This window comes from Mirounga leonina, unplaced genomic scaffold (genome assembly GCF_011800145.1).
Source record: "Mirounga leonina isolate KUSES-001 unplaced genomic scaffold, KU_Mleo_1.0 Mir_128, whole genome shotgun sequence".
Taxonomy (NCBI): Eukaryota; Metazoa; Chordata; class Mammalia; order Carnivora; family Phocidae; genus Mirounga; species Mirounga leonina.
In genome coordinates this window covers 33,211,510-33,224,617 of record NW_023270320.1, presented here as the reverse complement: position 1 = coordinate 33,224,617, position 13,108 = coordinate 33,211,510, and the positions used below count along the sequence as shown (strand labels likewise).

The 13,108-nt window shown below is 36.7% G+C and overlaps 1 protein-coding gene across 3 annotated transcripts in view; it reads right to left on the bottom strand.

Moving 5' to 3' along the window:
- The window catches only part of VEGFC (vascular endothelial growth factor C), a 104,754-nt gene that overhangs the window by 13,915 nt on the left and 77,731 nt on the right, over window positions 1-13,108 (bottom strand). For all 3 annotated transcript variants that reach the window (XM_035004290.1, XM_035004292.1, XM_035004291.1), the window contains exon 4: window positions 7,254-7,405. In XM_035004290.1, the coding sequence (XP_034860181.1) occupies window positions 7,254-7,405 (152 nt within the window). The remainder of the gene's footprint in view (window positions 1-7,253; window positions 7,406-13,108) is intronic.

The following is a 13,108-nucleotide window of genomic DNA, read 5'->3' as shown; positions in this document are numbered from 1 at the left end:
GCATCACTTCTTAATCACAAATGACTCCCTCATAGAAAGAGACCTTCCATGTAAGGGGCCATGGGAATCCATGATGTTCAAGTTGGCAGAAAATATAAGAGGAAATAACTGGAAGGAAAGAGAATAATCTGTGAGAACATCAATAAGAATATTGCTACCTAACCACTTGTAGAGATAATCTCTTCCACCTGTGGAATTTCTGATCTATTTTGGTGCTGCTGGTATTGAGACTTGAAAGGTTTTCTTTTTCCTTTCTTTTTTTTTTTTTTGTAAATACTAGAAATTCTATAAGATATTGGGGGAAAACATGGGCTTAAGAGCTAAAAAGACTTGCATTTTTATTTTTTCTGGCACTCTTCTTAGCTGTTAGGTTTGTATGTGCTAATTAACATTTCCAGTGCTCAATTTTCTCATTTGTAAAATGTCTGTAAAAATAGCAGCCAAAATTCATTGAATGCTCACTGTCAGGCATCAGGCACTGTGCTAACGTTCAACAGGGATTACTGATTATAACATTACTGCATCCCTATGTGTTAGGTTTTGTCTTCATCATTCTCATTATTGCTCTTATTCTATTACAGTATTATACAATGCCAGACTAATAGGTAATATAGCACAATGTCATTGAATAGGTTGATCATGAGGATGAGGTTATAAATGTTACACTGCATTGTTATTTATAACATTTTGATTTATGTTTTGTTTTGCAGATGAGGAAAATGAGTCACGAAAAGTTTACAGAAGTTAGCGAAACTCCAAGCAGAAAATGAATTTTCTAAGCAGGAAGCCGCATGCAGCATGCACGCCCTTCACCCCTGTGCTCTGTGGCGTGAATCATCAGTGTAGCCACCTGGCAGGGCTGGTAGTATGAGCATGAGGCGATGTGGGCAGACGCTTGTGCAGAGTAATATTTAATGAACTACTACTACTACTACTAATACAGATATAACATGTCGTCTCTCCTTGACTGGATCAGCCAGGCTCATGCTTGGTCCTCTCTCTCACTACCTTGAAGCATTCTGTGCCCGTTTTAGAGGCTTAACAATTATTTTATGAATCACTCATTTTATGAATGATTCATTTATTTATTGAATTATACTTCTTCATAAATAACATAAAACAAAATGGTCTGCTACTTAATTAATCTCATAATAATGGGAATATAATGCCATGCACTTCAGAAAGGTATGCCTCGTCTTTATCCTGACAGTGGTTGCTGAGAGTGCAGCGTTGGGGAAGGGCTGGGGCCACTGCTGGGAAATTTCAAACTCCATACAAAGGAGGGCTGGGAGGCTCTCCCCCCTGGGGAATCATGAGAAGCTTAAGAGATTTGACTTAGTTACCGTAAAGATTTTAAGCAATCTACCATTTTAAACCTAAATGAATTTCAAAATTATAGTTAGTAAAAGGATCTGTTTCTCTTGGCTTTTCAAAAATCCATTTTTTCTTACAAATAATTTGCATGTGATAAAATGCTCCTATTTTAAATTCACTGTCTTCTCCCCCCAAATTTATGCACCCATGTAACTATTACCACAATCAAAATACAGACCTTTCTTATCACCCCAGACGTTCCCTTTGCCTCTTCCAGTCAATCCCCACCACCTGTATCTTCAGGCAACTACCGAAATGCTTTCTCTCAATCTAGATTCTAATACTTGTCTTTTCTAGAGTTCTTATAAATTGAGTCATATACCATGTGTTTTTTAGTTTAGCTTCTGTCACTCAGCTTAGTGTTTTGAGATCCATTCATGCTGTGCATATCAACAGTTCATTCTGTTTATATTGCTCTGTAATATTCCACTATATGGATACATTGCAGTTTGCTTATGCGTTCACCTTTGATGGACATTTGGGTTGTTGATTTATTGGCTAACGAAGCTTATGTGAACATTTGTGGGCAAGTTATTGTGTGGAAATACATTTTTATTTATCTTGCATAAATACCTAGGAGGTGATTTATGGATTATATTTGTAAGTGTATATTCAAGATCATAAGAATCTGCCAAAATATTTTTGCAAAGTGCTTCTACCATTTCACATTCCCATCAGTGATTATATGAGTGGCACCTCATCCTCTCCAACACTTGCTTTTGCCATTTCTTAATTTTGGCCATTGTGGCGACTGTTCCGGTTAATTTTTAAGAAATGGTTTTATAACATAGCTAAATATTCTTTATATATAAATTATCGTCACAGAAGTTTTTAATTAAATTGTGGGTCGCAATTCACAATAAGTAGAGACCAACCTTCAAAAAAAGAGAAATAGAATAGAAAAAAAAGTGAGGGCATCACGAGTAGTAAGGTGTGCATTCATAATTGGGACAATATCATCTGTAAGGGAGTAGAAACTGGGTATTAGGGAGGAGGAAGCAGATCTTGCAATGGTTTTTGGCTCTCAAAAACCCAACAAAAGCTTCTGAATCAGTATTTAATTTCTTTTGGGCTTTATGGGCTGTCATGTGAGCAGCATTGGCATTGAAGATATCCAAAGTGTATACAAGGTAAGAGCTTTACCTCAAAAAGTTGAAAATAGAGCTGCCCTATGACCCAGCAATTGCACTACTGGGTATTTACCCCAAAGATACAAATGAAGTGATCCAAAGGGGTACGTGCACCCCAATGTTTATAGCAGCAATGTCCACAATAGCCAAACTCTGGAAAGAGCCAAGATGTCCATCGACAGATGAATGGATAAAGAAGATGTGGTATATATATACAATGGAATAATATGCAGCCATCAAAAGGAATGAGATCTTGCCATTTGCAATGACGTGGATGGAACTGGAGGGTGTTATGCTGAGCGAAATAAGTCAAACAGAGAAAGACATGTATCATATGACCTCACTGATACGAGGAATTCTTAACCTCAGGAAACAAACTGAGGGTTGCTGGAGTGGGGGTGGGGTGGGAGGGATGGGGTGACTGGGTGATAGACACTGGGGAGGGTATGTGCTCTGGTAAGCGCTGTGAATTGTGCAAGACTGTTGAATCTCAGATCTGTACCTCTGAAACAAATAATACATTATATGTTAAGAAAAAAAAAGAAAAGAAGAAGATAGCAGGAGGGGAAGAATGAAGGGGGGAAATCGGAGGGGTAGACGAACCATGAGAGATGATGGACTCTGAAAAAGAAACTGAGGGTTCTAGAGGGGAGGGGGGTGGGAGGATGGGTTAGCCTGGTGATGGGTATTAAAGAGGGCATGTACTGCATGGAGCACTGGGTGTTATACGAAAACAATGAATCATGGAACACTACATCAAAACTAACTATGTAATGTATGGTGATTAACATAACATAATAAAATTTAAAAAATGTAAAAAAATTATAGTGAAGAGAGGGCTGTCACTGAGGGAATTTCTCTGGACCCAAGTACTCAATCTCAAAATCATAGAGCGACATTTTTTTTCATGTGTCTGTTAGCCATTTGTATGTCTTCTTTGCAGAAGTGTCTGTTCATGTCTTCTGCCCATAATATAAATAAATAAATAAATAAATAAATAAATAAATAAATAAATAAATAAATAAAGTAAAATAAAATATCATAGAGTGATAGGTGCCTGGTGGCTGCTCCTTATATTCAATCTCTGGTGCTTTGGTGAGTGACATAAGCTTTGGGGATTAAGTAGAAATAGTTTACATTTTATTATTTAATTCTACAGAAGTTATTCAAGCCATAGAATGTCACATGCTGAGAAGAAAGAAGGGGTTACACTATCTAACTGGGAATCTAGCAGCTACAGAAGTTGTAAGCTGTTTTCTCATATGAAGCAAAAGTTAAGTTCTCTAAAAAATTTGAAACTATTTAAAAACTTATCTTCCTTTTCTTGGAAAAATAATTGTTCGGAATGTTTTCTTTAAAAAATATGTTTGTATTGTTAGGTATTTTCTCAATTGGTACTTTCCCTATGGGATTTGATATATTACCACTAAATAAGTAAATAAGTTACCTTAAAGGTTTCTCAGCAAAAACTGTAGTTCTAAAATTATGTTCAATGTTAAAAGCTTTCACATTTTTAATTTAACTTTTTTTTTTTTTTTTTAAGATTTTTTATTTATTTGACAGAGAGAGACAGCGAGAGCAGGAATACAAGCAGGGGGAGTGGGAGAGGGAGAAGCAGGCTTCCTGTCGAGCAGGGAGCCCGATGTGGGACTCGATCCTGGGACTCCGGGATCATGACCTGAGCCGAAGGCAGACGCTTAACGACTGAGCCACCCAGGCGCCCCTTTAATTTAACTTTTAACTATAAAAATTTTTTGTCATTTTTAGTCCTATGTTGCACTACCTTTTTTTGTGTAAAGCCCAAATACACATATGATATAAATAAGTCTATGGTATTAAAATTTTACGAGGGAGGTGATTAGAGAAAAGGTCTATAAAAGATCCTTGGGGGGGGTGATAATGAAAAAAGGGTTGGGTAGCCCTACAATAAAGAAAACTGTTTTAAAATAATACTTTGTTTTACTGTTATAGTTCTATATAACTATAACTACATGTAAAGTTACATAGTTATTTACTTTAAATCTATACACTATATATGCTATATGCATATCATATAAACATAGATATTGCATTTCTTATTGTAGATAGTGGTAAAAAATAATGAAAAACACAGGTGGATGAATCAGATATGAATCGTAATGGTAATAATAAATCCGCCCTTTGAGGACTCTCTCTTAGACGCCAGGCTCTGTTCTAACCACCACAAGAGCATTCAGTATTCCATTCATCCCACTTTACATCTTTGTGGTTTTACATATAAGCAAACTGCAGTTCAGACACGTAAAATACCCAACCTTAAAAAGTGGCTTAGTGGCCAACCGGAATTCGGGCTCAGACTGCGCTCACTGGAAGGCACAGGCTCTTTTTACTCTTTTTGTCTGTTCTTGCCATTGACAGTATCTTGCCTTTGACAGTATGCAGTGTAGTAGTTATAGGGATAAGTAATGGTGAAAATCTGGGCAAACATGCAGTTGCTACAAAACACAGCAGATAAATAAGTTATTTTATATAACAAGCATTGGTTGGTCAGTAGAGTGTATTGTTTAGTCCCCAACTCTGGAGTATGATTACTTGCTTCACCTATAAAATAAGGCTAACATTGCTACCAACTGCAGAGGTGCTTTGGGGGAGGGTTAGATGAAACAGTGTGTATGTAAAGGGCTGAAAGCATGGTAACAGCTCAATAATTTTCAAGTGTGATTAGCTGGATTCTGTGGAGGTCATGAACCTACCTGTACCTCAAATGCTCACAACCCAGTTGCACATGCCCAGCTACAGACCCCTACAAATTCATGCAAGGAGAAAGCAAATACAGTGATTGCTACAGGCATTCAAGAAGCAGCGATGGCAGTGGTATTTGGACAAGACAAATGCAGGACAGAGACCTTTACCTGAATGCTGAGAAGTGGAGGGAGTTTTGAGAAAGCAGAAAAGAAAGGGCATTTATTTTAAGCCAGGGCCAGTAGAGAAAGAAGATATAGAGCAGGAAATGAGCTTGGTGTTCAGGGAATGAGACTTTATGAAGTCCAGACTCAGTGAGAAATGAGAAGCAAAACAAGAAAGGAAGGCTGGTCAAGGGACAAGGAGGTGAGAAATTTGTGCTCAATTCTTTGAGTCGCTGGAAGCCACTGGCAGTTTCTGGTCAGATGAATGAAGTGGTGCCTTGTAAAGCTCATGTGTGACATTGTGCAGGAGTTGGAGAGAGATCCAACACAAGGAAACCAGTCTGGACACCACGGCCTGAGACCAGACATACATGCAGAATGGAGTGGACGAGGATGTCAGTGGTGGAAACAAGACACATGCAGAGGTTGGAGCAAATCTCTCCTCCCCACCCCCCGCTCCCCGAATCAATAGTGCTGGTGCGTGACATCAGGAAAGAAAGTAATTAATGACAACCGGGTGAGTTCAAGGTCTCAGAGGATGTGAGAGAAAAGTACTATGAATAATGCAGAAATAAACAGAATAAATCTTTGATGTTTGTACCTATTCTAATATAATTATAAACACAGCAATATAAGAGATTTGGATGTAGTATTTTAAGTCCATTTGAAACAACTTTGGGAACAGCATGGGGATCATGGCCAAAGCCCTCAGAATGGATGAGTTGCCACAGGAGCTGGGGACACATCTCTCTGACTTTCGTGAGTAAACCTGCACATACAACTTCGGGGGTTTTGGGACCCCAAGCAGCAGACTCAGTGTATGCACAGATGCTGGTAAGGCCTTTGTGTTCCCATATTAAGGACAGACTTCACTCCAATTAGGCTACCCATAGTTTTTTGTGTGTCTCTGGAAAGATAAGGCCTCTGCCACACTGAGTAAAGCAACCCTGGGGAAAACTGCTAGCATTATCACATTTATTGTCAAGTTTTAAATGCAAGGTTTAAATAGTTTTTTTTTTTTTTTGGTAATATATATGTTTGCACATCAATTTATTTAAAATTTTGTTACAAATGTCAAAGTTCGGTAAGTTTTATTCACATGCATTGGACATCCTAAAGACCAAAGAGCTGCAGCCTCATTTTGGGGCAGAAGGCAGAAAGTTCCTAGATTTTTGATGACAATGCATAATGAGTCATTATGAACTATTCACAGTGTCAACACTTGATGTTCTATGCAGGTCCTTCGGTATGACCAAGTGCAGCATCTGCTGCCATTTACCAGCCTAAAAAAATACGCTGAGAAAGGAATTTGAATAGCAAATGTTACTTTGAATATTAATTTGAAATAATAGTAAGAGAAAATTCTTTCAAGTAATTCAGTATTTCAGTATTCAATCCTTGCTGAAATAAAAAAGATGAATAGAGAAAAAATAATCGAGATTGAAGAAAGGCAACTGAATGCTAATAGATGTAAAATAATTTTTAAAAATATTTTTTGTTTTGGACCAAAAATCTTACCGAGGCTTAAACGGTTTTAGCTTTAACATCATTTGTGAGTTTGCACACTTGATTTCATGGATGTTAGATCAGTTAGGCCAAATCACTGATGATATGAAGAGTGGTGGAAAGTGTGTTATCCCATAGAAATACTGGTTTTATATTGTGAACTACTTTGTCTATAAAAAGGGCTTCCCTGTTTCATTTTAATTTTACTTTCATGGTATCAAATTTGTCTTCTTTTGTATTTGATGCAAAGCATATTATAGCAAATTTCACAAAAATTCTTCCAATAAACTGTGTTTACTTGAAAATAATTTTATATTAGTAGAGGATGAAGAAAAAAATAGATTTAATTCATACTCACTGTGGTAGTGTTGCTGGCAGGGAACGTCTAATAATGGAGTGAACTTGTCTGTAAACATCCAGTTTAGACATGCATCGGCAGGAAGTGTGATTGGCAAAACTGATTGTTACTGGCTTGGGGCCTTGAGAGAGAGGCACTGTAATTTCAAACAACTACAAAGAAGGGACAAAAAGAAGAAAAAAAATTATATAGATGCTAGAAAGCATTTTTATGGTAAATGTTGGAGTCCAAAAGGAGTGAGATTAACTCTTTATGATTAGGTAGTGCTACATAATACATGCAGGACGCAAAAGTTTTTTATGATTACATCGTAAAAACTGTTTTGCTTCTAATCAGTATCCTTTATTGAATAACAAAGAGTCTGTTTGCTTATCTCATGTCACTGTTATAAAGCATATTAGAATTTTGATAACCAGCTAATGATTATGGAGTAGAGATGCGACGGACCACTGTGTTCAGGGAAAAAGAATTTTTTCAGAGTCCTAGCTTATTCTAGCGGTTATTAAAAAGTGGCACAGATATAAATATCTTTGTGATATAGAAGTAAAAAGCTATTGGCCACACAACCTAGAAATGTTTGGTTAAGTCCTATTCTATGTAAACTGAATACAAAGACATCAAATACATAGAAGTGAAATCGATTTTGATTCCAAGTTATATTTCTACCTCAAAGTAGTTTTACATTTGTCCAAGATATCTTATGAATTTATTTATTATGTTCAAAAGAAGAAGAAACACATTCATCACTTAATAGATAAAGGTCTGTTTCTGTTATTTTGACACAAGTGTTATGAAAGTAATAAGTTTAAAATCAGGTAGGACATTATACACAATTGTGGGCTAGAGTCTCAAAATTTAAAGTCTCATTCTTGTCCATGGGGAACTTTAATTCTCCTCTTCCTTCTCCAAAGTTAATGTTTTAAATTGAATATACAAATAAATTAGTGATTAAGTAAAACTACGTGGATTTAAATTCCTAAGTTTCTTAAAATCTGAATTATCAATAATAATGGTAAAAGTGAAATCCTGGCCATTACCTGCTTATTAAGATCATTTTGTAGTCCTGTAACCGTAGCTAAACCGCTCTGGTGTTATTTGGTGCCTTTTCGGCAATCTGAGCAGCGATAAAGATGATGACAAACTCCAGAGCCTTGTGATTGGGCCCGTCGCTATAATTTCATGCCAACACTTAAAGATCATTGGAAATCTTTGGGGAATTGTATAAGTTGCCGATTTAGTACTACAGGGAGATTCACGGAAATGGATTTTGAAGACTGAAACACAGAGATATCTAAACTATAAACTGCACATTTTCTTCATTTGAAATGTATTCATTATATAGTCATTGAAAAATTCAGCTACCTGAATTTGCCTTAGAATGAACAGGGTCACACCCCGATGGGGCATTTTTTAATAGCAATCCCACCTGTAAGTTGTGTGTACTTGGAAAAGTCATTTAATTTATCTAAACTGTATACTTCCTTAAAAATCAGTGAACTGAGGAAACATCTGACCCATTGTTCACACGACTGTTATAAAAATTACATAAGCTAATTTATATGAATGTGATATGCATAGTGATTGCCATTTAGGCGTATTATTTGAATATATTCTCAAGATTCTAGGTATTTTCCAGAATACTGTCCATGCTACATAGATAATCTCAACATATAACCTCAACATATCCCAGTATTATGACTCTGACCAGTTTCTTCCCTAAAAGGACATTGTTTATGCAGTTTGGGAGAAACCTTTTATTAGATGAAATGTCACTGGCAGAAATTCCTTGCACTAGGTAAAACTTTTAAGAGAGAAAATTCTGCAATGTCTAAATACACTACTTAGGACATTTCTGGACCCTACATTAAGAACCAGTGTAACAGAAGAAACGTAAAGTTAAAAACCAGTGTTTAAAAAGTTGTTTATTTAATTTTTATATGTATAAAATTTATAAATTATTTAAACCCTTAATAGTAGAAATGGTAGGAAGATGTACAGGTCTGCTCATAAAATCCTAAGAATTTATGTCTAATAGGCAGTTAGATTTGGGTCTAGAGCTTAGGAGAGCCATTTAAAAGCTGACAATGTTAAAGTCGTAGTTGAAGTCTTAGACATTGATGAGATTACTTGGTGAGATCATGAATGAAAGGAGGAAACATCTAATAATAGAAACCTGGGGAACAGGTACACTTAAGGGATGAGAAAAGGCAAGTAGTAAATATGTCTGGGAAGAAGGAAGATATGAAGATGGAGAGCCAGGAGTGGGTTACTGTTAAACCAAGGGAAGCCAAAGGAAGAGAGGAGAGCTTCATAAAGGTGTCTGTGGAAACAGGGTTGATGTCTCGGGGCAATGGAAGTGTAAGGATAGAGTGGAAAAAAATGGTTACCAAAAGCAGCTCTAGGGGCCCTGGCAGGCTGGGCTACAGGACAGGAGCAGCGGGGCAGGGCGGGGATGGAGAGGAGAGGCCTCAGGTGACCAGAGGGAAAGCACTCGGATGACTCATGCCAGAGGAGGGATTTTGCTTATAGGATAGGATGCATGTAATCACTGCAGGATCTGGCACTGTCTCAAGTGACAGGAGGAAGAACAGAGCCTGAGAGTGAAGGATAAGGCACTTCTAGAGCTCACAGCTATTGTGGAAGCATGCCTGATGCTCCCCACCCCTACGCCTCACAGCACATTTCCTGCACCTTTCCTCAGGGACTGCTGCATCCCAGATTCCACCCCGGCACATTTTCCTAAGGGCAAAGAGATCGCAGTGAGCACGGACAGCCTTCAGCCAGTGCTGGGGGGTAATGTCCACAATCAGGACCTGCCCGTGAGTACCAAGTGTATACTTAGGAACTGGGGCTTTGAAGAATGTTCTAGTGAGATGAGAACACTTAAAGGCACATCAAGAAAGCATCTTCCTGAAAATAAGCCTGGTCCTGTACTTTCAAGGGGTGGAAGAGATTTGTGGTCCGTGAACACACAGACTAAAGGGATAAATGGACAGGTAAAGAGGCACTAAAAAAAAACAACAACCAAAAAAACCCAAACAAACCACTGTTTAGAGAACTGTTTTTTCCTGTAAGTTGAACATATTCATAAGCATTAAAACTACAGTACAGGGGAGCCTGGGTGGCTCATTTGGTTAAGTGTCTGCCTTTGACTCAGGTCATAATCCTGGGGTCCTGGGATGGAGCCCCGGGTAGGGCTCCCTGATCAGCAGGGAGTCTGCTTCTCCCTCTCTCTCTGTGCCCCAGCCCCTGCTTGTGCTCTCTCTCTGTCTCACATAAATAAAATCTCAAAAAAAAAAAAAACAAAAAACACTACAGTACAATGTGAGAGAAAAATTTACTTATAGTATAGTTAAATAAATAAAACCCCCCAATTTTAAATACTGATGTTTTATTTCTCTTGTCTGAATCTAGGTAAACAACTGACCAGCTGAATTCAGTTAATTTGATCAAAAGGAATTAATATTCTGAAAATTTAAAGTGAAAAAAAAATCAACCCAAGACTTTCCTTCTCTTGAAATACATCTTCCACCTCAAATTCTTACCTGAATTTTCTATCTAGTTTCTTTAATTCTCTACTTGACTGTATCAGTGTGGACAAAATTCAAGGGTCCAGAGAAAGATGCCTTGACCAATATTAAAAGTAGAAAGGTTCTTGATAATTAACTTTTCTTCCTCTATCAACGTCAGAAAGATGAGGAGAGCGTGCTGTATGTGTGTGCATTAAGGCACAATTATACACATAGTAGCTCTGTCATATATTGAAGGGGACTCTTTAATTTTCCAATTTCTTTGGAAAATTATGCACTGGTCTTAAGTGTGTATACTGATTCACTTTTCTCATTTAAAAGGATTATAAAGTTTCTACTACCTTTTTACTGAGTATGATAAATTCCGTTTTCTTTCTTACAGACCAATTTGTGAATTTTGAATAGCTATACTGAATCCCTAAATATTTGAATAGCTATATTGAATCCCTAAAAATATTCATAGGCTTTTTTCCTAATCAGATAGTATATGCTTAGAAAATGTAAACTTTTTTGAACTAAAAAATATTAATAATTTGAATCACCATATAAACTCATAAGGTACCCTCTGCAAATAAATAAATATAGTTTCCAAATATCCAGCAGCTTTCCTCCTTTACTAGAGATAGAAGAATAACCAAGAGCGGAGTCTTAGATATTTGAGTCCTGCATCTGCAATTTACTGCTTCTATGACTCGGAAGAATTATCTAATTTCCCTTTGCCTCCATTTTGTTACCTATAAAAGAGTGATAATAATGGTGTGATTTCATAGTGGTGTTCTTTGGATGAGAATTCTCCTTCAAAATTGAGTTGAATCTTTGAGGAATTAAAATGTTTTTGTTTAAAACTTTACGTTTAGTTTTCAGTAACTATTAACTGAGAACCTATAAGATGCATAGTGCCGAGCACCTTGCTAGCTTCTCAAGATAAGTCATCAATCAATTACCCTTGCCACATACAACTCTCTCGGTACCCCCCCTTCTCTCTCGTACATATATGCACACACATATATACATACAGAAGTTACTAGGTTAGAATTTTTGAAATATCAAATAGTTTATCACAAATGCTCTTAGCAAGAACCTGCATTTTAACTCTCATGAAATCTGTGCTTGCCATTCTAGAAAGATCTAAACCAACACAGTAAATAACTACAATTTTCTCTCAAAAGAGTCAAGGTCTATCCATGCACGTCACTGTTGAAACAATACATAAATTCTTTAAATTTTAATAAAACAATAAAACATGCCTATATTAGACTGTTTTGTGCCTTAATGTGTGCACAGTATTTTCTATCTTAGATTTAAGCTCATAGAGTGCAAAGTTTATGTATTATGTTCAGCATTAGCTAATAATTCCAAGTATATATGTATACTCAGTCAATACTAATTGAGGATGATGACATTTATACTTTGATATTTTGAACATGATGATTTTCCTAAGACATTTTTATGCTATAAAGTGAACTGTTCTTGAACAGTACATAATAGCTTGTACCCAATTTAGGATCTAAGTAGTAATAACATTCATAATGGAGACTGATGGTATACTCTCTGCATATGCCTGTGAGAGGAGTTGCTGGTTTTGAAGATCAAAAAGTTTTTATTAAGATGGGATTTAAACAAGCCTGGAAATTGGAAAAAAAAAATCTGTGTGTTCTGTAAAACTTCAATAAACAGGAGGAAACATCAAACATTTCCAAATGAGAGGTTCCCAGTTGTTATCTACTGGAATTCTTTAATAAGAATATCTAAGAGTCGATTCTCACCAATAAGAATGGACTTCAAGTAAAGCCACGTTTTGAAACAACCGATTGTTTACACCAGCATAGCAACAGTTACAAAGCAACAAGTCTTATTTCTACTTATCTTGCAGGCTATTCAAGAAAAAGGTGTAGAACTTCCTTACTGACGAGATCCTGGATTACAGTTTAGTATTACATTCAAAAGGGATGTTTGTGTGGGAACAAATATCAAACCAAAAAAAAAAAAAAATGCCTCCCTTTATGACATCTTTTTTTTATACCCCAAAACATAACCAGTTTCTCTTTCTAGCGTATCTCATTGTTATCTTTAATTTAAATATTCCAGCCTTGAGTCCATTAAGTATAGAAACAAGTTGTAGCTCCTGGAGAGTATGTATGGTTAATAATTGTAAACTGGAAGAGAGAAACTACATGGCATTTAAAGAAATAATCCCTAAAAATGGGAAAAGGTGAAAATTAAGGGTCCACTGTGCTCACTTTTCAAGTGAGCCTACCAACCACAGGGCCTGCTCTCAATGACCTGCAGAATTGAAAGTAGGTCTGGGAAGAACTCAGGAGAGCA